At 37.7% G+C, this 27,211-nt stretch overlaps 1 protein-coding gene across 4 annotated transcripts; it reads left to right on the top strand.

Annotated features, from left to right (window-relative positions):
* The first annotated feature begins 12,104 nt into the window (after window positions 1-12,104).
* LOC149008322 (vacuolar protein sorting-associated protein 36-like) lies at window positions 12,105-26,467 on the top strand. 4 transcript variants are annotated; one of them, XM_089166602.1, is made up of 10 exons: window positions 12,391-12,508; window positions 12,604-12,924; window positions 24,390-24,593; window positions 24,698-24,791; window positions 24,876-24,933; window positions 25,122-25,191; window positions 25,370-25,505; window positions 25,581-25,665; window positions 26,091-26,144; window positions 26,253-26,467. In XM_089166602.1, the coding sequence occupies exons 1-10, from the start codon at window positions 12,491-12,493 to the stop codon at window positions 26,299-26,301; spliced, it is 1,089 nt and encodes a 362-aa protein (XP_089022728.1). In that variant the 5' UTR covers window positions 12,391-12,490; the 3' UTR covers window positions 26,302-26,467. The 4 variants fall into 4 exon arrangements, with proteins under 4 accessions (XP_089022726.1, XP_089022725.1, XP_089022727.1 ...); XM_089166600.1 differs by having other exon boundaries at window positions 12,105-12,924; window positions 26,248-26,467; XM_089166599.1 differs by having other exon boundaries at window positions 12,105-12,924.
* The last annotated feature ends 744 nt before the right edge of the window (window positions 26,468-27,211 follow it).

The following is a 27,211-nucleotide window of genomic DNA, read 5'->3' on the forward strand; positions in this document are numbered from 1 at the left end:
TTTCACTGCATCATCTATGCCTCCCCCCCACCAACTGGCAACCTTCAATTTTAGTAAGTTTCTGGGCTCTCTACTTAGTGCTCAAGTGCTCTGCTTGGAAGGCCATTATATGAAGGTAATAGAACATGTGGTTTTCATATTCACTCTGTAATTTGTCAAAAATCCTTTATGTTTACTTCTGCTTGCATTCTATTGTAGGCCCTAGCCGATAGTAATGTGGCAAGCAGGAGCCCATCTACATATGTTCACTTGAGGAGCATCTTATTCCATTTAAATGCAGATGATATGAAACAGATTTCAGTTGCTAAATATTTACTTACCAGCTGCCCTAATTTGGATTATGTTGGCATCTCGGTAACTTACATCTAGCAGCACTATCCTTTTTCCTTTTTGTTTTTTCATTGCTCTTTCTTCTCATTAACTTGTTTAATCTTCCAGCTCTGGCATGGTCATAAACCTCTCCTAAATCTGGAAGAAACAAGAGATCGGTTAGAGTTGGTGTCTTCATTCAATAGACTCCGGATTGTACATCTCTTCAATGTCCGTGGCACGGATATTGAGTTGGCACTTGTTCAATTTATTCTTGCCAATTCCCCAGCGCTCGAGAAAATGAAAATCAGACTTCCAAAGACAGGCACTAACGCAGTGTTCAACTTCTCTTACGAGTTAATGCAATTCAGAAAAGCCTATCCAAGAGTGGAAATCACGTATATGGACACTACTACTTTTTGGGACTGGTTGCGTCAATTCATAAGGTAGAGCCTCACCAAGAGCAGAAATTGCGTATATAAAGCCTCATACATGATACTAGTTGATAAGCATTTGAGTTGTGTTCAAGGTCCCTCCTTCTTTTAAGTGTCTTAGGTGTCTGAAATCACATTTGTATGTTTTGAAGAACAGTATTAATGTTGTCAATTGAGACTAGTGACCAAGGTTTTAAGTTCTATAGTTTGCTAATAATTTCTTAGCATTTCATGTTTGCCGGACAATTTTCAGTTGTACTCTCAAGTGTTGCACTTGACTAATTCTCCATTTAGGCATTGTGGATTTTTGAGTATGACACTGTTGTGTCTCAGTCACACAGGTATGCTAATTCTGAATTTGTAAGAAAGCTGTAGATGGTAAGATTTCAGCAATGCTTAGTAGGATTTTATGTTTCTGGTTGAGCAATGTTGGATTCTTTGCATCCATTTTTCTGTATCTGTACTGTAGTTCATTTTTATCCGTTCTCTAAAATTCTGTTTTGTTTGGCTTCATTTCATTTTTTGATCTAACTTGTTTTAGTACTGCCACTTGTTTCCTAACTCAAGTTACCATCTAGCCATTGAGAGATTTGCCAGACTTGTTCAACAGAGAAAGATCATTGGATCAGATAGTCACATCATTATGACTTGTCTGTTTTATCAGTTTTGTCCTTGAATAGTCCTGTTTCTCTGTTTCAGTGAACCTGGTTCTGCCAATCCACTTGCAGATTTCTCCTTAGGAACTGAATTAGCAATACTTCTAATGTTATTTTGTTGGAAGTCAGAGAACAAAGAAGATTGTGAAGGGGGGAATCCCTTCCCCATTATTTCATGTAAGGATTCAGTGCATAGTAAAAGTCCTCCATGTTGTGAACTTCATTGAAGAAATTCTCTGCAGTATTTTCACCACAGAAGCTGCAATGCTCATGAACCGGTTTCTCAATGTTTTTTTTCTTCAAAGAACCTTGGCATTTCAATGCCATACACATGAGCAATGAGCAAGAAACTTTGAAGTAATTCCTGCTGTCTTTGTTCAGTACTAGGTGTATTTGTAGGTGGATTTGGGGCTTCATTAACATTAGTAAGATCAAAAGCCACTGCAATCTGAAAGAGATCATCATAGATTCAAGTAACATCAAGTAAAAGACCTTGTCTCTTGGTGGAGTTGCTGATTACGGCATTAGAAGGGAAAGAGTTTCTGGTTCAGAAGATGAGCCATACATCTTCATCAGTCCAGTAATGGTCTCTTTGAATTGTGTGTTGGTGGTGAAAACCGTTCCTCCATCAAAAACAGAGGCCAGAATTTTGCTTCCTGAGAAAACATCCAAGCTGAACTTTGGTAGAGTTGTTGCGGTGGATCCTGGATATCATGATAAGGATGGGAAACTTATTCCTATTGTTGTAAAAGAGGGAGACTACAACAGTAAACTCAGGTGATAAAAGAGTACCATCTGTATAGAGATGATGATATACTGGGCACACTGCATGGCTGATGTATCTTATGGACCCTAACCAGGTTAGAGAGAAATTTTATGGTGGATCCCATTGGAATGAGGCAGTTTTTAATATGTAGAAGAGTTATTGATGCTGCATATTAACAAGTTGTGGTCAGGTTTAGAATTTGTGAAAACACTTGCCATAAGCATAATTGGAGAAACAGATTTAAGAAGTTAAAGAATTTCTTTGGATCCTTTCTTGGGGTGAAAATATAGCATGCTTCCTCTTTTGTGGTATTCAAGGAACAGTTGGTCGTGATTCAAGCCCTGCAAATTGGCTGATTATTCCTGAAGTATGTTAGGCCCCTGACTCGAGTCTACACCAGAAAGAACCATCACAGCAGCAGGGCCAACCAATGAATGAAACTAATTTTGCTGTCAGTTACATGGTCTTACTGGGAGTCAGGGAGTTAGTTGCTTCTGATGTTTTTGTTTGGGGGGAAAGAGAGAGGGGAGATTTCTTAGAATTGGGTTTGGGCAAGGAGACTTGCAGGAGAGTACTGGCTTCTCATAGGCAAGGTGGTGTTACTTGGTTTCTGTTAACACTATAATCTTATAATCTGTACTTGCTGTTTTATTCTATTCTGGGCTGAAACTAATCCATTCTAAGGTCTAATTGTAAGTGATTCTAAAGGAAAGATAACCCTGCTGCCATTGGGTTCCTAACAAAGTATCAGTGTAATTCGAAATTCTAGCATCTTTGGTTTACCCATAAAACAAGAACTGAAATGAATCCCTTCATTGAAAATTAGGAAGTACGTCTAGATGTTAGTTTCTCGCCTTCATTGTTCTAGTTTCAGTTCTTTGTACCGAAGTGCAATCTAAATACGTAATTGAATCAAAAGAATCTTGGTGGATTTGCACCACCATCCTCTTGTAAGATGCTTATGTTCCAAGTGCTCTACTCATTGAACTAATGATTCACTGCTTCAGACTTTATCAAAACAATTTTTTATCAATAAGAAGTCGTATATAGAGATGTGTACTCACAAGTATATGGTTTGCTAGGTATCAAGCATTGTCCTTGCAAGAACCAAAACCAAAGAATGAATAAACAGGGAAGAGAATTGGTTACCTCAAAGTCACCAGTAACATGTGTATTGTGCTTTGGTATGCCTGCAACTTCCCTTGAGTGACAAAATTCCTTGATGGAATGCATCATTTCATCCTAAGATGGCAGTGTTCTTTTCCTGCACATGAGTTGAGCAATTCATTTTGATTGTGATTCAAAGAAAGGGAAGCCTATGATCTATTTATTCAAAGTCGAAGAGAATTTGTCAATGACTTCTCCTTAGTGATGCATGGTTTAGATCTCCCATTTTAGTATAGGTTGAATTGAAAGCACACAGTTCACACTTCACAGGTAATGATATTTACCTTCCTGGGTATGCCAACAAATTAGAGAGAAGGACAAGTAATGGTGGGAATGCATGCTCATATAATCAAATTCATATTAATACAATTCTTGTGTCTTTTCTCTTCCCCATAGTCTGAAGGAGTTAGCTATGTTGAAGTTTGGATGATACATTTTACTGACCTTTTTAGAGAGAGAAACCCAATTATAGTCAATATGATAGTTAGCCAGTACAGTAAATGATGGAATCTGCAATTACCCAAGAGCCATCAACAAATTGAACTCATCTCAGCATATCCAATTTTCTCTGATTACAGTTTTCCTTCAATGGAAATGTAGTCAGGGCAAGCAAGTGTAGTTCCTGGAGATTTTTCCTTTACACTGTTCTTAAATGGAAGCAAACAGAGTGAGGGAGTGAGTACCTATGGATTTATATAGGTGCTAGTTGTCATATTTGTTTGTTACTTTAGCTTAGAAGCCCCTTGAAATTTTCAGGGATTTTGCACTGAGAAAGTCCCTTCCCTAGACCCCACAGTGTGGGAGCTTCGGCACTGGGTACGCCCCTTTTGCACTGAGATGAATTTCTTTGGCTATTTCAACAAGTTCTATTGATGTATTTTATCCACTCATTGAATTTCCAATCACCAGCACAACCCATAGAATGGGAACTCTTCGTTAATACATTCAGTTCTAAATTTAAGATGATAATCTATTGATCAACATTGACAGCAAAAGAATAAAATGCTGATCAAAACACAATCTCAGGGAGAATGCTTTCATTAGCCAAAACAGGAAAAAGAGAAAACACTAATGGATGATTTGTAATCTCATTCCTGAGTGGCTCTGGAACCCCGTAAATGTGGCTGTGCATCCTATAAAATTTCTAATATCATAATACTCTGCCTACAGTATTCGATCATTCGATAAAACTTGTCAAAACTAAATTAGATCAGCTCTCAACTAAATAAATCAATTAAATTAAATAATAATATATAACATTAGTTAGAAGGTTGTTGGATGTATTATGAAGGCAAATAATATTTTGAATTGTATAATGTGAAATAATGAATTAAATTAACACAAAAAAAAAGTTTAAAATTATGATGTTTATTATAAATGCTAATCACGTGAGACATTTTAAAAGTATATCATTTCTTTTTTATTGTTTCTTAGTAATTTTGAACTACTTTAGTCTTTGTTCATACACTATGCATGATATTTATTGGAAAAACTTTAAGGACACTCCAAGGTAATTGGCAAAAAACATATTACCCCAAAACTATGCCAAATTGGCAACGACTTCCTTTTTTCATTAGAAACATTAATTAGATAAAATAAGTGACAAATATACATTAGTTGCATTGTTCTAGATCTTATAATATAAAATGAAGAATTAAAAATAAATCAACAAGATGAAATTAAGGATTCAATCTTTTTTGGGTAACATTGTAAAATAACAAGAAATTAATAGTATAGTATGAATAATGAGATTATCTAAGGATGACTTAACAAAATTCGCTAACGGAAGTGTACCATTGTGAAAATTTAAGAGACTTCTTTGGTTGTCTTTGTCAAGTTGATATCGTTTCGGGGTATACATCATTTTTTGCGAAATGTTTTGAGGTGTTTCTTAAATTTTTTTTAAGAAATATATTATGCATGATTGAGGATAATAAATAATCATACAAAAATCACATTAATAATCAAAATGTTTGCGGCTATTATATTTAGTTATTTTATGTATTTAGTTATGATTCAACACAATGATTTTCAATTTATCTTTTTTTGAAGAATATGATTGACAAATTGAAGGAAATTGAAATGCTATTAACCTATAAGAAGAAAATCTCAGGTAAATTTTATTTCTAATGTCATAACAATATGAATTAAATTATATTATTTAGTTTTAATTAGTTGAATGATTTTCAAATTCTTCAATTACAAAATGTAACGTATTTCAATATTATATTAGGTGCTTCTAACCTTTTTTTATTTATTTATTATGAATTATAACTTTGAAGTTTAACTAAAATAGAAAAAAGAACTATAATTTTGAGTATTTTTATATAAATTAGCTGAATAAAGTTACAAATTTGCAATTGTGAAGTAAAATTATATTGAAATTGTTGTGGTATAACTTTAATTTGATAAGAGGACTATATAATTATCCTTCCATTTTGTTTTAAATATATATATATATATTTATATTTATTTATTTATTTATTTATTTTGTACCGAGAGAACATTAACGAATGAATCGCTCCTATTGTTCTCTCTTTATGAACCGCCATTCTCCGGGTCATGAACTTTGAATGCGTTGATTAGATTCTATCACACATTAGACAATGTAATAATAGTACATTTTAAATTAAAATTTTCTATCTTTCTTTTATATTTATTTATTTATTGTTTTTATTTACCGGGATCTTTTCACCAAAAGTTTTATTTCTAATTTCCACAAAAAAAAAAAATTACCTCTGTTTCTCGTTTGGTATTTTAAAATAATCACATTATACTTTATTCTTGTTCGTTTCAATTGAATAAATAAAAATTTCCCCCCCAAATATCACTTTTGTTGGAGAATTAGAAATAAAACTTTTGAGAGTAGAATGAAAATAAATAGAGTAAATATCACTTACCTCTCCACTTAGTTGACCAAATGGCATTTGGGCCCTCTTAGATGTAAAATATCACTTACCTCCCCTTTTACATAGGAAAGTTATCAAATGCTTCTCTTTTGGTAGTTTTTTTCCGTTAAGTTCTAAGTTTACCGTTAAATATTTTTCTAAAATTCCAAACTATCTTAAATTAAAAAATATTTTAGTTTAAATTTCAAATTATCTTTAAGTAATATTATTATTAAAATCTCAAAATACCTTTAATTACCTTTGTAGTTAAAATATTAAATTAACTTTAATTAATTTTATTCCAAGACCTACAAAACCCCAATGTCTTTTAATTTAGATGCACTTTTTCATTAGGAAAGAAAAAGAAACAAACCTAAGAAAGACGTTTAAATTATTTTGATTGATTTTTTTCTTTCTTTCACTCTATTCAAAAAGAAATGTATAGATAAAGAGCATAAGAGCATTTTGAAAATTTAATAAAAAAATTAATTAAGGATAATTTAGGGTTTTAACTATTAAAATAATTGAAGATATTTATATTTAATAATAATATTAACTAAGAATATTTTAAGATTTTATCTATTAAAGATAATTTAAAATGTAAATTAAAATATATTTTTAATTGAGGGTAATTTGGAGTTTTTAAAAAAATTTAAAAGGTAAAAATAAAATTTAAAACAAAAAATTAACAAAAAGAAGTGTTTGATAACTATGTTAATTAAGAGGTGAGATAAGTGATATTATCCAACTAAGAAGGGGTCTAAGTGTCATTTAGTCAACTAAAAGAGGGAGGTAAGTGATATTTTCCATTATCTCAATGCTCTTTTAACACCTGAGGTCGACCTCCATTGTCTATAAATCTAAGAAGCTAGGGGAAAGTCGACCATCAGAACCAACTCTAGAGCTTCTTTGTTTTCTCAATCCTCTAAAAGGGTCCTTCCATTTTGTTTTTCTTTCTTCTCTGGGAAACCATGTTTGCAGGTTATTTATTTATTTATTTCTATATATTCAGCTTTGTTGTTCCTCTACGTTTTATTGCATCTGTGCATGATTTTTTATTTTAAGATGAGATGTTGTCTTTCTTAGCTTTCCATTGGTTACTAACCAGACAGATGAACTGGGCAGAATTCTCATTTGTCATAGGGATTGGGGCGAAGTTTTGCTTCTGTTGTGTGAAGAAAAAGCAGAAACAGAAAGAACCCTGAAGCCTGCCAGAGAGACTTACAAAGAATTGATAGGCAAAATTCTTTTTTTTGGGTAATCTCAGAGGCGACATTCTTCTTGCAATATATCACAGAAGAGAGATTATTTTGACTCTAGCAGTAGTTATAAGCGAAAAAGATCTTACGACAGAAGAAATGATCCTGCAATTTTGCTCAGTTTTTCAGTTTGTGTGAGTGATGGTCTGATGCGAAGAAGTTGAACGAACACAATGACTCCTAAATTAAGACCAACTCTCCTAACTGAGAAACCATTTCAAACTAGGAAACTAAAATTCTAGAAATCCGACTTTTAAAATATTTAAAATAAAAAATATACCAACACAGATTCTAAATTAAACCGTTCCTTCTTACTGAAAATAAATAAAAATACAAATAAAATAAAATAAAGTGGAAAGGCAGTAGGTAAACAGACTCTAAATTTCTACTTCTACTGTTGACTACAAAATTCTTTAATGGTTTGATTCATTTTGGATAGATTATGAAGATACGCTGCAAGTAGAGATGAAACTGATTGCCTCATTGATACATATAACTAATGATGCAAGGAAGAACTTGGTTGATATTAAGGTGGCTGCTGCCTCCTTGTCAACGGAAATCCACACTCTAACGCAGTAGAATTTTGATTACACTGCACTACCGCTTGAGCCCGAGAGGCTTGAAGTTCTCTATCCTTCCGATTCATCTCCCTTATCTCCTCAAGAATCCTAGGGTCATCATCGGGAAAACTATCACTAGAGGTACGAGAACTCTCATCGTCCGAAGACTGCTCATGAAGTTCTTTCACACGATCCCCGGTTAAGTTAAGCCGTTTAGTCTGATCACTATCACCCTCACTCGCATTCCCCTCGCCCAGTTCTTTCACACGATCCCCGGTTAAGTTAAGCCGTTTAGTCTGATCACTATCACCCTCACTCGCATTCCCCTCGCCCCGACGGTGTCTCCTCTCACAATAGACTGGGATGGGAACGTCTCCTCTCACAATAGACTGGGATGGGAACTTTAGGCTGATGCCTAAAACCTCTCAAACTCAATCTAGGTCTCTTCGGAGCCATGGAAGGAAAGAAAATAACTTATTGCTTAAAGACTTGAAGGATCTCGGGAGCTTAGTTAGGGGCAATTCTTAGTCGAGAGCGATGGAAACTGTAGATCAAAACAAAGAAGGAAATGTGCTATTTATACTATCGGAAGAAGTGTTACTCTTCCTGATCGAACGGTTACTGCGTTTCGTGATCGATGGTTTAGGAAGAGAGACGATGTAATCATGTAACTCCCCAAGGTAATCATTATGACTATAGGCATAGCCATTTGACGTGGCAAGGCCAGACTGGACAAGGGCTTCGAGGAAAACCATTACGATAACGGCTAGTCACTTAATACCAAGCATTTAATGTGCCCGACGGCAAAACTCCCTTATTCTCCCGAACAAAGTAGAACAACATTCGGGACAAGATGTTTTTGACTTGACAATTGGAAGTATCTCGGTATCTCCAACTCATACAAACTCGGGCACATACAGACCCTCTACTTGGTCGGGACGAACGATGAGACAACATATGATTGCCAAACATAAACAGATACGTCTCTCACTCTTAACCTAACTTTCTATACATTACATATAACTGTCCTCGGGACAATCACCGACAGCTCCCTCAATCATGGATAACCATCCATAACTATTAAACAATTGGAAGTTCGTGTAATTTCCTACTAAACTGTTCCTTGTTTAAGAATTCTTTTTTAAAACTATTAATACTAGAACGAATTCGTGATAATCTTAAAAGGAATTCAAAAGGATGTTCTAGGTTGCTTGTGTGAGATAATTCTGTTCACTTCTTTGTTGTTTTGATTCAGTACAAGAGGTCTATTTATAGAATGTATACCAACATACACCAAGCTACGTACACCGTACACGTGGCAATCTATGATCTTAAATTCCATCAAACTTGGCCGACCCATGAGACAAGTTTGAAACTTAAGCGTTGAAATTCCTTTGGGTACGATGGCTTAGTATACAAATCCGCTAGCTGATGTGAAGAGAAAACATATTGAATGATCGTTAGAAAACCCAAAGCCACCTTCTCCCTTACAAAATGATAATCTAATTCGATATGTTTCATCCGAGCATGAAAAACATAATTGATAGTCATGTGAAAGGCTCCAATATGGTCACAAAACAATATAGACGGTGCATGTTGAGGGACACCAATGTCACGAAGGAGAAAACCCAACCATGTCATCTCAGTGCTAAAGCGATACACTGTTGGTTGTTTCTTGGCACTCTAAGAAATAAGATTCGAACCAATAAAAGTACAATAATCCGTTGTCGAACGACGAGTTAGAGGACAACCTGCCTAGTCTGCATTCGAGAAGCCATACAATTGTAGGGAACTATGACGATGAATACAAAGACCTTGATCCATTGTACCTTAACATACCGCAAAAAAAGTTTCACCAAGGAAAAATCAGCAATAGATGGAGCATGCATAAATTGACAAACATGATGCACGGTATAAGAAATATCCAGTCTAGTTATTGTCAAATATTGAAGACCTCCAACAATACACCGAACTGGGAGAAATCAAAACTGTGTAAAGCTAATACCATGTGAGATAATTCTGTTCACTTCTTTATTGTTTTGATTCAGTACAGGAGATCAATTTATAGAATATAAACCAACATACACCAAGCCATATGCACCGTACACGTGGCACTCTATGATCTACCAGCTTGTTAGGTAAGATAGTCAAATTTAAAACAAGGCTATTTTAATTGATTTGTTGGAAGCTTTACTTGGAACTACACAATAGAGTTAAGGGATTATAGATATGATTGCTAACATGACTACGATAACCCAATTGCTGTAAAACTGAAAAGAGGAAAGAGGATAACTGATCCTTGGCTCCCTCATCTCCTCTCAAAAGGGATAACCCCCATTTGATTCACGCCACAGGAAAGGGAAGCAATTCAAGCCATTCGAATACTCTCTCTTGATCCCCCAAATACTTGGATCAGGATTAAGGCAAAACAAGGTCTATTCACTCTAGGCTCAGCATACCACTTATGTTTATCAATCTTTGATATTCATGGTAATGTAGCATCTTCCTGATTGAGCTCCTCAGTCTAGAAATTAATTTGGGATACCAGGCCACTCTCTTAAAAATCAAACACTTTTTATAGAAAACCTCTCATGAGGCTCTTGTATTTAGGTGACTCATTTTTAGGAAGAGTACCCGATCACATCTTTGTTTGGTTTGTGCTACTACAAATCAGTCTTTTTTATCATGCTTCTTTCTACCATAAACTTCGAATAAATACTCTTGACTTTCATGGCAATTCTCAATTTCTACATGCACATTTTGCTTATGCAAATAATATGCAAACGGTTGATATTATGTGAAGCACATTACTTTAGGCTGTGTTTGTTTGCTGGAATAAAGATGGGGTGGGAAAATTCTTGAAAAACGTATAGATTTCTTACTTTTTCCTTTAAATCCCAAAATTGTATATTGTTTGGTTTCTTGGGGTGGGAAAGTTGGAGACAAGTTTTGCTGATGTGGAAGTCCAAGTTTCCCACCCCATGCCATTTTAAAACCCCACATATTTGGTGGGACTTTGTGGGAAACTTGGGAAAAGTAAAAAGTGGGACCCACCCCTATCACTTTTTCACAAAACGCTTTCCTTTTCCCTCACCCCACTACACATGGGACCCATATGTTTTTTTTTTCCCCACAAACACAGCCTTAATATTCGTGGTGGGTTTGCAAACACTTTGTTCAAAGGTTTTGTAGTTTACTGCAAGAGGTATCGATATGTAGCATATCAGTTATATCAAATATAGATTTTTTTTTGGTACAAAGGCGTTTTTTATATATAGGGATAGGGATATTACATATGCCCCCGGTAGGAGTTGAACCCATGACCTCTCCACTGAGAAGTCAGGTTCCTAACCATCCTACTACTCCTCCATTAGCAGTTATATCCAATATAGATACTTATCAGCTAACATAATGGCTACTTGTTTGTAAAAAAGAAAGAGTTTTTTACATGCAATGTATTAGGTATAGGTCCTAACCAAACTAACATCGATAATCGCTGTTAAATATATTCAAATTTCAAACGTGAAGGGATCAAAATTGGGCCTGTTTGGTTACATGAATCCAAAGATTTGAAATCTCTGAATTCATGAATGCGAGATTTATACCCGTTTGGTTGTGAAAATCTTTAGATTCGTGAAATCTAGAGATTCATCTTTTTACACTAAAAATGTGAATATGTAGATTTATGGATATGGGGTGAAATCTAGAGATTTCATCCCTACTAAAAAAACGCTAAACATTTGTGCATTCATAAAAATCACAAATGAATCCACAAATTTCATTCCACATATTTGGTTAACCAAACAATTAATTTTATAAATTATGACTCCATATATTTAAAATCTATAGATTCGAAATCTCTAAATATTTGAAATTTCTAGACTCATGCAACCAAACAGGAGGAGCACTATGGTCCATTCACATTTGAAATTTAAGGATATTTAATGGTAACTAACCGTGTTAGTTTGTTTGGGACCCACACGTAATATATATATTACAGGAGTTTATGATCTACAGTGACCCAATTTAAACAACTCTTAAAAAAAAACTAAAAGTAGTTAATCATCTAATTTCCGAAAGTTTTGATACATTTCTGTTCCACGTTTATGTGTTTATTGTTCTTCCGTAGTTTTGTGCATAACTCTCAGTCGAAGTCGATCCGTTCTCAGCTCTCTCTTTCAAATTCCCCGCGAAAAAAAAAAAAAAACTATCATCTGCAAATTCATACAACCAGGCGATGATTCAGTAGTTCTTTTCAGGCGATTCCATGGCCGCCGGAAAATGGCTACCACCGGCAGAACTTACTGACAGCGGCCGACCGGTTCTCCTTTCCGGCGAATTGGAACGCTCCACACTCTCTTCCGTCGACCTCGTATGTGAAGAAAACCCTAATTTCCCTCACTTGAAAACCGGGATTTTGATTCTGACCACGCATCGGATTCTATGGATCGATGAAACGAAGAAGGAAGGTGCAGCATCGATCCCTCTTGGTGCTGTTACTCACATATTTTCACTAAAGAAATCGATTAAAACCATGTTTGGTAAACCTAAGGTTCGGTTTCAGGTATCTACCTTGGCGGACGGGCGAATTGATGAGAAAGGATCGACATCGATGGTGATCATGCTTATTTTGAGAGGCAAGTCAGATCCTGAATCTTTCTACAATCGGTTTTGGGAGGTTTGGAAGTCGAAATCATGGGAGGTTGTGAATGTATCTGGAAGTTCTGAATCGAGGCTTGAGGGAAGTGGGGGTTCTATTGAAGGTTCTAGTGTAGTGAGGATGCCGGTTGTTGGTATTTCTGGGATTCTAAGGAAGGAGCAGGAGACTTGGGAGAATACTGATAAGAGCTTGCATGATGCTTTTCAGGATTTAAATGCTCTCATGGTATGTATTTATCCGTAAATGGGGCTATAAATTTCTGTTTTGCTTAAGGCTTTTGTTGCCATAACATTTGAACTTCTGCATATGTGGTTTTTTGCTGAAATATGGGAATGAGTGTTTCTTAGTTTTGTAATGAATGAAGACCAAACGATAGAAGTTGTGACTTTGACTTCTGTTTTACTCTCTTTTTACTTCGAAATTATGGCACTCTCTTTTTACTTCGAAATCTATGGCATTTTTAATATTGTAATCAAGACTAATTCGCATTAGACTAATTTTCTTTTTCCTTATTTAGTAGTGTCATTTTTCCAGTAGTATGGGATGTCGACTTAAGTAGGTGTTAGTGTTACCAGAGTAGGAGGTGGGAGTACTGGTGTGGCAATGCATCAGCTATTGGAAGAACACCGGCCAGCACAGATGCTTTTGGGGTTACCTAGGGTTCTATGATTGGACTTTGGTCATGTGCTTGTTAATTTTATTTTAGTTATGTGTATTTCTATGCGTTCACTTGAAAATCTCATAACCAAAAGTTTTAGAACATTGCTTATGCAGAGGTAAATAAATTTCTGTCTGAGTTGGTAAATGACTTAGGTTAATGTCCATAGAGAAAGATTAACAGCTGAAGTCTTTAGGATTGTATTCTGTTTAAAATGAGGTGTATGCGGTTGGTGAAGTTAACTCATCATTTTGTATTTTTTTTCTTGGATTCTATTTTTGGAACCGTCTTTTTCTTTTATGGACTTCTGTTTTTACTAGTTTGGTTGAGTCACGTGATACCTGGACAACTCCATCTTGTTCCAGATTACTGTTTGTGATTTTAGAATGCTTGGTGGAGGAGATGCTTCCTGTGGTTCTAGTGTATAGCAATTAAGTTTATGCAGTTGATAGCATTCGTAAATGTGGTAGTAAAGGTCCTATGGAACATTAAGGCTGAAGATTAATCTGCTGATGTTAGTGTCAAAGAACTCTGGCTGTTTGACTATCAACCTTTAATTTGTAGGCTGCTTGGCTCTTATAAAAAGTTCAAATTATTAATTCTCTAAGGGTTAGTATGTGAGAATGCTGTGAATTGGGTAATTTTATCGGTAATGTGAACATGAAATTCTTTAAGAAATTTAAGTTTTCCATTCATCACGTTGCTTTCGTATTGTTTAAGTTCAGTAGACTTATTACTATATGGATTTTAATCCAGAGTCCAGTAGATGCTCATTTACGTAGTGTTTATATGATATCTAGAAGCAATGAGTAGCTCCAATTGAATGAGACCCTAAACTTCCAAGATCTTTATGTCAAGCTTATCTCCAGGCCCAAAAACAAAGGATTTAGTTAATTTTGGATATTTTGGTTGGGGTGATCCCAAATGGGTTTGAACTAATGCTCTCTGAAACTCTGGGTTGGGCTGAGAGATTGTATTTGGTTCATGTGGTGTAGTGTTGGATGGGTTTGGAGGGTTTAGGGATTGCTTCAAGAAATATGACAACAGGTTTGGGGGTGAAAGCTTGAGATAATTTGGGGGCACCTGATGATGATGGAATGGGGTGAACTTGGATCCAGTCTAGCTCCAATTGAGATAAAATTCTTGAGATGGTTAAAGGGACCCAATGATGATGATTGGGATGAAACTTGGGTTCAGTCTAGGGCTATTTGCTTAGGAGATGCTCGCCAAGTTTTATTTGGATGCTGGAATGTAAAGTGTAATTAATCTTGATTTTGGAGGGAAAAAGGGATGCCAAAATCAAGAATTGGTGAGTCTTCAGTATGTTTAATTGTTTGGGGCTGCAGAGGGGATCAAAGGTGAGTGGTATGGTGGTCGTATGATGGCGTGGTGGATTAGGGGTGTAAATGGATAACCAAAATTTGCTTCCAAATTCGTATTCACATCTGTTTAGGGGTATCCGAATCCGTCCGATTACTAATAGGATGCAAATATGGTATACCCCTTTCTTACCGATTGTTATCCGTCCAATAAAATTATCCGTTTAAGTCACTTATTTAAATTTATTTTTCTTATTTTTATAAAAAAATTTACTTGAGATGTATGATTATTTTTCTAGATTTTTTACAAAAATAGCTAGACTTTCGGCCCAAACCATCACCCTTCTATTAAGTCTGGCCCTCCCCAACACCAAACCAGTAAACCGAATGACCTTCCCTCACCAAACCACCAGTGTCGTTCGAACTAGACCACCCCAACCCCTTCTTCCACTTCCTTTCCCAGTGAACCTACGCTGGTTAACCAAGTGGAAAATCTCCATTTTTTCCCCTTCTACCCCTAACTCAAACTCCTCCATTGACCCAAATCTCTTTGAAACTCTATCTCCCCTGCATTCCCCTTTGTGTGAGACTCCCATTTTAACCCCTCACGCTTGGCCCATTGTGTCCCCTCCCCCCTCTCCTGCGGCTACCATTACCCACAACAACAAACTTGAAGCCACTCTCTCATCCCATCAGTAATTATGTCCAATATCATCACATATGGAATGTTAGAGGATTAAATACTCTCTCCAAACAAGCCGATGTTATGTTTGCCATTCGTGATGCAAAAGCCTCCATTTGTGCCATCTTTGAAACCCACATTCATAACGACAACGCCCTTCGGAGTGCCAAGTCTATAGCTCCCTCTTGGTCCTTCCTCTCTAATTCTAATCTTGCCCCCAATGATCGCATTTGGATCCTTTGGGACCCCTCAAAATTCCATCTCAATCTTCTCTCCTCTTCCTCTCAACTTATGCATCTTTGACTCTCTTCTCCCATCTCGCCCTCTACCATGTTCCTCACTATTTTTTATGGTTGTAACCGATCTTCCGATCAATCCCCTCTGTGGGATGATCTCTGCTCTCTTACTCCTTCCACTGAGGGATTCCCCTAGGAATCGGGGGTGATTTCAATATCGTTTGGTTCTCTCACGAAAGAGTGGGTGGGAATCTTCCGAACCTAGCGGCTGTGAATGACTTTAATTCATGCCTAGAGGATACGAGCCTCTCTAATCTTCGTTGGTCTGGCCATCTTCTTACTTGGCAGAATTGCAAGATTGGAGATGCCTGTATTAATTCCAAGCTTGATCGCTTTGTGGTCAACAAGTCTTGGCTTTCTGCCTTCCCTACTTCCCATGCCTCCTTCCCCCCTCCTAGCCTCTCCGATCATTCCCCTTGCATACTCCATATTTTCGACCCTCCCTCCTCCGACCCCAAGCCCTTCAAATTCTTTGATATGTGGGCCTCCAGCCCTTCTTTCCTCCCCACCATCTCTATGGCATGGAATCAGCTGGTTCACTGCAAGTCTCTCCCCCTCATTGCTTTCACCCGAAAGTTGAGAAACAATAAGGTCACCCTTCGTTCTTGAAACTCCTCCACCTTCAGCAATATCTCATCAAAAGTTTCTTCCTGTCGTTGTGATCTCTCTAGGATCCAACACCTTCTCCAAGGCAACCCCTCTGACCCCTCCCTTGCTGAGGAAGAAAGATCTCTCTCCCTCTCCCTCTCCCTCTCCTCTCTCTCCTCTCAGGAGGAAAGCTTCCTTCAACAGAATGCAAGAATCAAGTGGCTTGACCTTGGGGATGCCAACACCACCTATTTTCATCGTTCCCTTAAAGTTTGCATGAATTTCAACTCCATTCCCTGTCTCCTTTCTAGGAATAGCACCTGGATCACTGATCTTCCCAATAATCGGGTCGAGATTGTTTCTTTCTTTTCCAACCTTCTTGCCCCGTCCTCCTTCCCCTCCCGGCTTCCCCTTCCCTCCTCTCTCCTCAACAAAATTTGTCCCTCCTTTAGCTTTATCTTCTCTCCACTCCATTCCTTCCCATGAAGAAATTATTTCCGCCATCCACTCCCACAAAGCCAATTGTGCCCCTAGTCCAAATGGATTTAGCATGGGAATCTTCCTGACTTCTTGGGACCTCATTAAGGATGATCTCGTCCATGCCATCTATAGCTTTTTCCTCAATCCATACCAACTCTCTTCCATCAACCAAACTTTCCTTTGCCTTATTCTTAAAAAGCCCGGGGCCTCTTCTTTCTCTGGCTTCCGCACTATCTCCCTCTGCAATGTCATTTACAAATTCATCTCTAAAATCCTTGCCAATTGGATAAAAAAGATCATTCCATTGCTTGTGAGCTCCCACCAATCTGCCTTCATTTTGGGCCGTAGCATCTCAGACAACATCCTCCTTTGTGTGGAAATTGTCCGAGGATTCGATAAGGCTTCCCACTCTCTTGCTGCCCTCTTGAAAGTGGACCTTCATAAAGCCTTTGATTCTATCTGATGGGAGTATGGGACTTCATTAGCAAGGTTCTCTTGGCCATGGATTTCCCCCCTTCCTTTGTCCACTGGATGGAGGTATGCATCTCCACTCCCCACTTCTCCATCATCACCAATGGCTCTCCCACTGGATACTTCCCCTCTCGAGTAGGAATCCGTCAAGGCTATCCCCTCTCCCCTTGTTCACTCTGGGGCTCGAGGTCCTCTCCCACATCCTCTAATCCAAAATGGATCAACACCTAATCTCTCCTATCCCTAAGTGTAGATCCTCTAATCTCACCCACCTCGCTTTTGCTGACAATCTCATGATCTTCTCCAAAGCTGACCACCTCTCCATCTCGTCCATTCTCTCTTGTCTCTCCTCCTTCGAAGCTCTCTTTGGTCTTTGTGTCAATCTGAACAAATATACTCCCTCTCTCTGGAGTCTCGGACTCCATCCGTTCCTCCCTCCTTCAGCTCTCGGGATTCAATCTTAGGTCCTTTCTTGTGACCTATCTTGGCTTGCCCCTTATTCCTGGTAGGCTCACTTGCCACCACCGTTCCTTATGCTCTATCACATCAGGAAAAACCTCCAACTTTGGAAGGGGAAGCTCTTATCCTTTGTGGGTAGGGTGGTGCTCATCCAATCCGTCCTCCAATCTTCATATCTCTATTAGAGTAGCATTTTCTCCATTCCCAAATCCATCATCCGGTCCATGGAAGCTCTCTTTTGTGCTTTTCTCTGGAAAGGTCAATAATCCTCCCGCTTCCTCCATCCTGTTTCTTAGGTTGCAGTCTGTGGTCCCAAATCTGAGGGCGGCCTAGGTATTCGTCATATCCTTGACGTTAACCTAGCTTGTCTCCTTAAGTTCATTTGGAAGATTGCTTCTAAGCATGATTCTATCTGGGTTTCTTGCGTCTATTCTTACATCCTCAGGCACGACTCCGTTTGGACAGTTGCGTGTCCCTCAAATCCATCTTGGATTTGGAGGAAGATCTTGCTCCTTCGGCCTAGAGCTCTCTCTGCAATCTCTATACAAATTTCTTAAGGATCTTCCACTCTTTTTTGGCTAGACCCTGGCATCCTTTGGGCATTCTCTACACCCTTCTTGGCCCTCGTACGGTGTATGATTCCCATATCCCCAAATCCTCCACCCTTGATACCTTCATCATTAATGGGTCCTAGTCCCCCCCCCCCCCCCCTTTAGATCCCTTCTCCAACTAAATCCTTTACCGCTTCCTCCGCCTGGAACCTTATCCGCTCCCCAAACCCCCCGGCCCCCTAGTCCCCCTTAGTCTGGTTCAAAGGCAGCATCCCCCGTCATGCCCTCACCCTTTGGAGAGCCCTCAACCATGCCCTTCCAACCCAGTCCTTCCTTATTAGCCGCCACATCCTTGCTAACCCTAACTGTTCCTTTTGTTGGAATGGTTCCGAGGACATAGACCACCTTTTCTTCTCTTGTCCCCTTACTCGTCCCCTTTAGGAATAGTTATTGCTTCCATTTGGCCTCGCTTGAGACGTTCATTTGGGTTTGTTAGTGATTGACCTTGGTTCTTGAGGAACTTTGCCGGACACTCCATTTGCGACCATATAGGCAAGCTAGTCTTTATTGCCACCATACACCACATTTGGTGGGTGCATAACCTTAGAAGATGGACTTCCAAATCTCGATCTATATATTTGAGTTGGAAAGCCATCTATTTTGATGTGTCTTCTAGATGCTCTCCTCTCCCCATCCCCCTATTGATGATAACCCCAAGAATATGTTCATTGTTAGCACCCTGGGGCTCAGTTGCTCTTTTATTTCCCCCCCTTGAGTGTTGCTTCCTCTTGCAAGTTCTCCCTCCCCCCTCCCCTCTTATTCATTTCGCTTTGTTTTCTTCTTTGCTTTAATATAATTATTCATTCATCCAAAAAAAAAAAAAAATTGCTAAATTCTTAAATTTCAAACTTGGCCCTCACAAATAAAATGGTAAAGATGTAAACAAGTAGTCAAAAACTTGTACTCAATCTATATTCATGTCCATTTAAAAGAATCTACTTAAGAAAATAACTATCTGATTATCATTCGAATCCGACTGAATCTGTCCAAAAACTGATAGGATATTATCTAAATCCGTCTGAATATAATAGGATGCGGATATGGTATTACCACTATCCGATCCGAATTTGGTCCGTTTACACCCCTATGGTGGATGGGTATGGAGTTAATGATGTCATCTTTTGTGGTGTGAATGTGGGAACTGAACCTGTTGGGGATTTCAAACAGAAATTAAAGGGGAATGAGAAGGGGGAAGTGTCACGACCCCAGTTGTCACAGGCTTGGTGGGGCCCTCATTATGGACATTTAACTGGGGCACGTGACAGTTCATTCCTTAAAATAAACCTGTTTTTAACTACTAAAACCAGACTAAACATTCTTTAGAACAAACAAACAACCTGTCTGATAATTTGACTCATACACATATGTACACAGTCTAAAGTCCTGTTATACTTACATTTGACCTTACAACAGTGTTTAGTAAAGTACATACAGTCTCAAAGAAATATATACATTCACAGTTCATTCAAACTAACATTAGTTGCAACAAAAAGAAAATGTTCCCATCTTCAACTTTAAAGGTACTGTCAAGTAGCAGCACCCTTGCCCTTATCGCGTGTCTGAGGACCTGTCAACATTTTCAATAATGAGCTTTATGCCCCATGTAAGCAATATAGACAACCATGTAAGTAAGTCAGGCAGTTCATCATGCATCAATAATCATATAACATCATACATTCCAATTTTTTTCTTTCGTTTTCCTTTTCCATTATCCTTTTCCTGCTCATTTTTCCTTTTCTTTTCTTTTTCCTTTTTCCTTTTTCTTTTACTTGCATTTCAGTTATCTGACATTATAGTCTTGAGCCTAGGCAAATCCAGAGGATGCACATATCTCTTCACCACCGAAGTGGCTTCGTCTCTTCACCACCGAAGTGGCTTCTGTCTCTTCACCACCGAAGTGGCTTCTAGGCACAAGGCCTTGTACACCTCGTGGATTGCCATCGGCACAGACTCAATCTTTTCACTTTTCAGTCTTGCTTCATGCCTTCCCATTTGGGTACATAGGCACCAGGACTTACAGAAGCCATTACATTATATTCCTTTTTCTTTTACTCTTTTCATCTCGCATTTCAGTATTGCATTACCATACTCGCCAATTTCAATATACATTTTTCATTTCAATCATCATTCAGTCTCATATGAGTAAAAGGTGGACACAATTCCATACAATTCAATTATTTAAACATGAGAGCATGATATCATTCAATCTCATCTGAACACAGTTCATGTAGTTCCATCATTTAAATATGAGAGCATGATAATTTACATTTAACATGCATAATCATTCTTTCAAATGCATAATTAACAGTTCAAGAATGCTATCAACATTCCATTTCAAGCAGCTTCAATCAAGTCATTGAGTCGTCATCCAATCCATGCATTTTCGCACAATACACATAAACATATATCATGCACATTGCATCAATGAATACATAAAATAGCTTTTATGTTATCATGTGCATGCTACATATCTATTAAAGGGAAACACCCACTTATCATACATAGGTTGGTCAATATTACTTAACTGTCCCCGGTCCCATGTGTGTGTGATTTGACCCTGATTCTGATAAAACCGCTTTCCCTCCGGTACTCCGAACAATTACTGGCTATTTCGAAAGCGTAGGAACCAACGGTAGATTTTCCCCTTTTATTTTATTTTATTTTCTCTCTCCTACTTTCTCTCTCCTCCCCACGGTTTTCCTCTCTTCTTTCTTGTCTTCCTCTTCTCTCCCCACTCCTTCTCTCTCCTCTAGGCTTTCTCCTCTTTCCTTTTCTCTCTCTCTCTCTCTCTTCTCCACGTTCTCCCCTGTTCCTCAACTTCACCTCACACACAACTCACCTCTCCCAACTCTACCCTCTCTCTTCTTTAATGACCTCACCCACTTTCTCTTTCTCTTTCTTATGCTAGCTCTCTCTCTCACCTTAACTCCTCTTCTACACGTTTCTGAAACCTGAATCTTCTCTTCTGAATCCTCTTTAATGGCTTCTTCTTCTGTTTCCCTTACTTCTCCACTCTTTCTCTCTCCTTTCTTACTCTTCTTCTCTTGCTTCTCCCCTACGCAACAATCAACCTTTTCCTTTAAGTTTCCTAAGTCGGTCCTCTTAAGTCGGTTAATCTATAATACATATAATATATATAATATATATAATATATATAATACATATAGTATACATTTATTATATGACTAATGGGCTTTGTTATGGGCTTGTGGGCCCGCTGTAATATCTTATGCAGGGCCCACACTGAGGTGCTAATATTAGTACCTCCAGGTTCAGAAGATCATGCCGATCATTTCCTCGTTTTCAGTTCAGTCTAATTCCACTGCTGTGGGATCCACGAGCGATGTCTGACCTCGACCCAATATCAATTGGATCTAGCCTCATTTAAACTATCATTTAATTATACTCAAATCATTTAATTAAACCGTCAAATCAATTATCGAATCCGTTAATAATCTTAAAGACTGACACATTCACATACGATAATAACATAATAATATAAAAAGACACGGGGCATCACAGGAAGGGGGGGGCTTGGAGGTGCTTGAACCAGGTGGAGTCGGTGTTGTATAAGGCTGTCCTCTCAGCCAAAGCAAGAACTGAGGCTTGACTGCACCTTGAACCTTAATGTTCTTCAATCTTGGACTCTCCAAATTGAACAAACAGACATAGCATCAACACTAGTAAGAGATTCTCAAATTGAGAAGACTTTACTGATGATCTGAAATTGGGTGCCTTTCCCATTGTGTAGAGGGACTTTACTGTTCTTCAATAAGGACATTTTTGAGTAGTGGGACTATTTATACATAACTAGCTGAATTCTAATATGAACAGAACTCCAAAGTAAACTCTAACCGAAAATATGAAGTAATTGCTTTAGACACGGAAATAAAAATACTAACTGTAAAAGGTCTTTGCAACTTAGACCTATACATGAACTGGGGCCCACTTCATGGCCCCTTTAATGATTTAAAAAGCTAATTAAAGATTTGCTAAAATAACCCTCAAATTGGGCAGCACTACAAAACTGCCACCCCCCAATCGAACTAAGCATTAAAAAAAAATGATGCTGGGAAGCAATGTTAGGAACTTATTCTAGTTTTGACCTTCCATTTGGTGTAGGAAGGCTTGGTTCCTGTATCAATCACTTTGCCATAGTATTACTGTTTTCAGTGTATTCTAATGGTAATGGATATTTGTGTTGACATATTGGTGTCCAACAATTCTACCTGGCTTCTGGTGATGAAACTATCGTAGGGATGTGGTATATGGGATTATTTATGCATTTGTAAGTGTTATAAGTTCTATGCAATCCCAAGCGTACACACATCAAACTGGAATTCAGCTGACCAAATGGAGGCCATTCCATATGTAATGAGCAAGGTGTTGCCAAAGCTTGTGGAGTAGCATTGGAAAACTTCATCAACTCTCACATCCAAATGGTTGAAGATTTCTAGACTTGGAAGCATTATTGTGAATTCAAGCTTCATACACATAACACACCTGTACTTTGATTTGAGAATCTTGTATAATCTTATATGCATCTCTTCCCTGCCTAAAACGCTCACAAGTAAGTCAATATGAATCATAAGTGGAACAATACCCCAGATTAGGAGGTTGGCCTAGTGACATAAAAGGAGCTTGGACCTTGGTCCTCTGTCTCGCGGATGATAGTGACAGGGACAAGCATTTGAACCAAGGAGAGTGTCAATAAAAACTTTGAGGTTCTCTATCTGAAGTATGTACATGAGTTGTCATGGTTGTCCACAGGACATGCCTGATGGCTGCAGTAACTCACAGCCGCCCAAGCCAAAAGTTGTTTTAACTTGTGACAATTTTGCTGACAGCCGTCCAAGCCATGAGGCGTTTTGACTTGTTACAACTTACCTTTGTAGGGTTATTATTGTGGTACTCCTTCCTAAAGACTGCTGTCCTTGTTTGTCAACTTTGTCCTAGACAAATAGAATTACTAAGGTGATCATTGAGTACACCCCCAAAAAGAATTCACTCTTGAAGGTTGACAGTGAGGCATTTTGAGAACCATATTTGTAGGTTATAATGCTACCAAGTAATGTGATTGAGATAAGGAAATCCTCTGGAGTGTTAGTATCTCTTTAGGAGCCGACATAGGCATGTTTTTTACACCATATATCTAATTTTTGCTTTTTATTCCCTTCTCTTATTACTTAGTTCTTTACTGCACGTGGTCAAACTTGCATTAGCTTTTGCGTTTTGTTAGAAAAGTTTCTATGCAATAGTCTTTGCTCATGTTTTTCCAAATTTCAAACCTTCTTGAGCCGCCCATGGATCCCACAATTTGTAATTATGGAAACACTTAGGCTTTGTTTGGTTGGATGTTAGTGTCCTAAGTAATATGGTTCAAGATGAGCAGCCCAACTGCGTCATAGAAAACAGTACTATGTCATATAGCAGTTGAAAAACGAAGTAAAATAATCATTTTTATATGCTTATATGAAGATTACTAGTTTAAAAAAACATAAAGTTGGAAGGAATTAGTCGGAAATTTCATTTTTGGATTTGTTTTAAACATTTTTAATCTAACCTGACAGAGCCTCAACAAAAGTTACTGAAAAAGATCACTGATGTTCTACAATAATGGACCATAGATCTATTGAGAACGTCACAAGTGATGTACTACGATAATGGACCATAGATTTACCGAGAAAACATCCTTCTGTGCTTTTACCCTAGATGAGATGAAAACTTTCTCCAAACAAGAAAAACTATTTTTCTTGCTTCTCATTTTGTGCTTCTGTCTCTTGCATTAACTCTAACTTTTGAACTTGGATTTTGGAGTTACATTTCTTAGATTTCAGCATCCTATCCTTTGGATCTGTTATAGTACTTAAAAGTCCATTCATTTTTGTATGTCATTGTCCATGTTTACTGTAAGGCCTTTAGTAATATCATGGAACTTTTATCGATTTTTTTATAAAAAATCTGACACACTTCTGTCACTTTGTCATTATTTTTATTGCCGAAAGTAGGATTCTATGCCATACTAAGTGTTTATGGAATTGTCAGATACATCTTTCACTCTATTTTTCTCCATTGCTTCTCCTTGCTTTTAACAGATTATCTGTTTATATGTATACAATTTTTCAGAGTAAGGCCAAAGAGATGGTGATGCTAGCAGAGAAAATGAGGTTGAAGCTCTTATCTGGCTCAAATAGCCAAGCAAATGCAGCTAATGATGAGGAAATAGGTTCTAAGCAAGATATGCAAGATTGGTTGTTGAGTGTTGGTATTGTGTCTCCAGTTACAAAAGATTCTGCTGGTGCTCAATATCATCAGCAGCTTTCACGTCAGGTCATTCTTTGGTTTCTTCTATATTTTCTGTTTCCTATTTCCTTCTTTCTTCCCTCAACACTATCCCCCATCACAAAGAAAGAAACCAACGGACCTGCTTACAGTTGGCAGATTTTGTCAAGATACCCTTGGAAAGAGGTGGAGGTATGATTGCTGTAGTAGATGTCTACTGTCTCTTCAATCGTGCTCGAGGAACAGGTATTTGTCTTGATGTATCTTTATTCATGTTGCTGCTTGTAACATTTAAGTGATTTGTGATTGTTATTTCTGCCTTTCTTGTAGAATTGATTTCACCGGAGGACTTATTACAAGCCTGTGCTCTATGGGAGAAAATTGATGTGTATGTATAACTCAATCTTCTTCAGTCTTTCAGTCATTTGATCAAGTCTTTTAGATGTTTGAAAATAAATTCTTTGTTGGCTTCCCTATTTAACAGTTCTAAATTGTCCACTTCGTGCAAGTTCTCTTCATTTGCTTATAAGTGTTCACTTGTGGCCCTTAATTTTCATAATCTGTTTTGTTCAACAGTTCTGTAATCCTTAGGAAGTTTGAGAGTGGAGTCATGGTCATCCAGAATAAGTCCCACAGTGATGAGGAGGTACGGTTTATTATCTTGAACCTGTTCTTTATTCTTGCTTTTTATTTCTGATGATTGTCACCATCCACAGACCATCGTGCATGCATGTGATCTGGTGCCTTTTATTGTCATATTTTGACAGCTGTACTTGGTACCCTTCAAAGGCATGACCTGGTAATGAAGTTTATATGCCTTGCAGGTTTTTGCTAGAATTAAGTCTCTTGCTCTAAAACCCAGTGCCCTCTGGACTGGCATAAGTCCAAGTGATGCTGCAATTACACTGGGCATTGCTCCAGCACTAGCCAAGGAGCATTTGTTGACTGCTGAAAGCCAAGGTACTATTTTCCATTTTATTGTGTGATAAATTGTTTACATTTGCATAACTTCTTATATTTTGCTACTATCTGCAGGTTTACTATGCCGAGACATCAGCCCCGAGGGCTTCCGGTTTTTCATTAATGTGTTCAAGGATATTGATCCAAATAATATGCACTCGTAAGTAACAAATCTGTATACCTCATTCTATTGATTTGCAATTTTCTCTATGTAAAATGATATTTTCATCTGGACCCCTTGCGGTTTAACAAAAATCAGATACTCTGTCAATTTTTTATATCTTTTCATTGATTCCTCCTAAAGATTTCATTGCAATTGGAATTTGGTTACTCATGACGGGACCAAAATGTCATCTGTTTCTCTTCTCAAGACAAATTATAATAAAGGTATTTATGTAGTGGGAAATGGGACAAGATATGGCTTTGCTTCCTCAAAAGAACATGGGGATTTATATGTGCACATTTTGTGTGACAGACTTAGGGCCAGAGTAGAGTCCAACTTGCAGTTTGATGTGGTTGCTACTTGAAGCTATCTATTTAATTTAAGTAGTTGTGTTGAGCTGATGAATGGTGGTCTTATGGTAGGGTAAAAGAGCATGGGATATATAGCACTTGGACATCTGCCATTCCTGCTTCTGGGTAAGACATGATTATTCTTGCCCTGAAACGATGGTTGTTTTATCAGCAGTGGCAATTGGAATATTGTTTTTTTCCTTTCTAAATTTTGTCTTATTTTTGTTAGGTAAGCATTTTTGAAACCATAACCTCGAGATTGGAGATTGGATATCAAGCATGAACAACAAAGTTGCTGAATTCTAACCTGCAGTTGATGGACCTGGTTTTGGAAACCATTTTGCTTCTGTTGTGATGTAAAGCCAATTTTTATGTGGTATATATCACAATTTTGTCTTATCCTTGATGTAAACTAAATTGAGCTGTATATTATAAAATGGTGCAAACAAGAGGCCAAGACTCATCATCATATTGAATGGTAAGTTCTGTTGCGGAAAGCATTGGAACAATTGATGGAGAATGGAGCTAGAACCCGGCGGTCATTTGCAGCTCGACATTAAGAGTTTGAAGCAGCTTGTTTTTCAGTTTTGATGAAGCTCCTTATATAGGGGAATGTATTATATATGCCATACGTAAGGGTTAAACTCACAACTTCTTTACTAAAAAGTATGAGGCTTTACTACTCTATCAACTCTGCATTAGCAAAATATTGAGTTTTATATAGAGGAGATGAGCTTAGTTTAGTTTAATTTTTTCCTTTAACCCTGTGCATTGTTCAAAGTTTCAAAGGCTATCAGATCAGATCCTGACTGGTTGGTCATTTGGAAATTGCTCGAGGCTGAAGCTTTACATATTTGTTATTGATTTTATCAAGGGAGTTTAGGGGATGGAAGGGAAATTTTTATGCTTAAAATAAAAACTTCCGGTAATCATGAGGGGGAGAAGAGAGAAAGGAGTGCAACGTGTAATGAACCTAAGCAAGTGTTGAAATTTGTTTAAGAGTATTTATTTAAAATGCAATATCATGCATGTAACATGGTTCCCAAAAGAGAGAGAAAGGAGATAGTAGAGGTTAGGTAACTAGGATGCAAGAGTTGTGTGAAATGCAAAACAGGGAAGAGAAGTGTGAAGGGACGAAATGGTGAGATACCACGATTTCTATTCATTTGTTTAATGAAAATCCTTCTCATGTC

This window comes from Hakea prostrata, chromosome 8 (genome assembly GCF_041222555.1).
Source record: "Hakea prostrata isolate BN-2017 chromosome 8, UWA_Hpros_2, whole genome shotgun sequence".
Lineage (NCBI taxonomy): Eukaryota > Viridiplantae > Streptophyta > Magnoliopsida > Proteales > Proteaceae > Hakea > Hakea prostrata.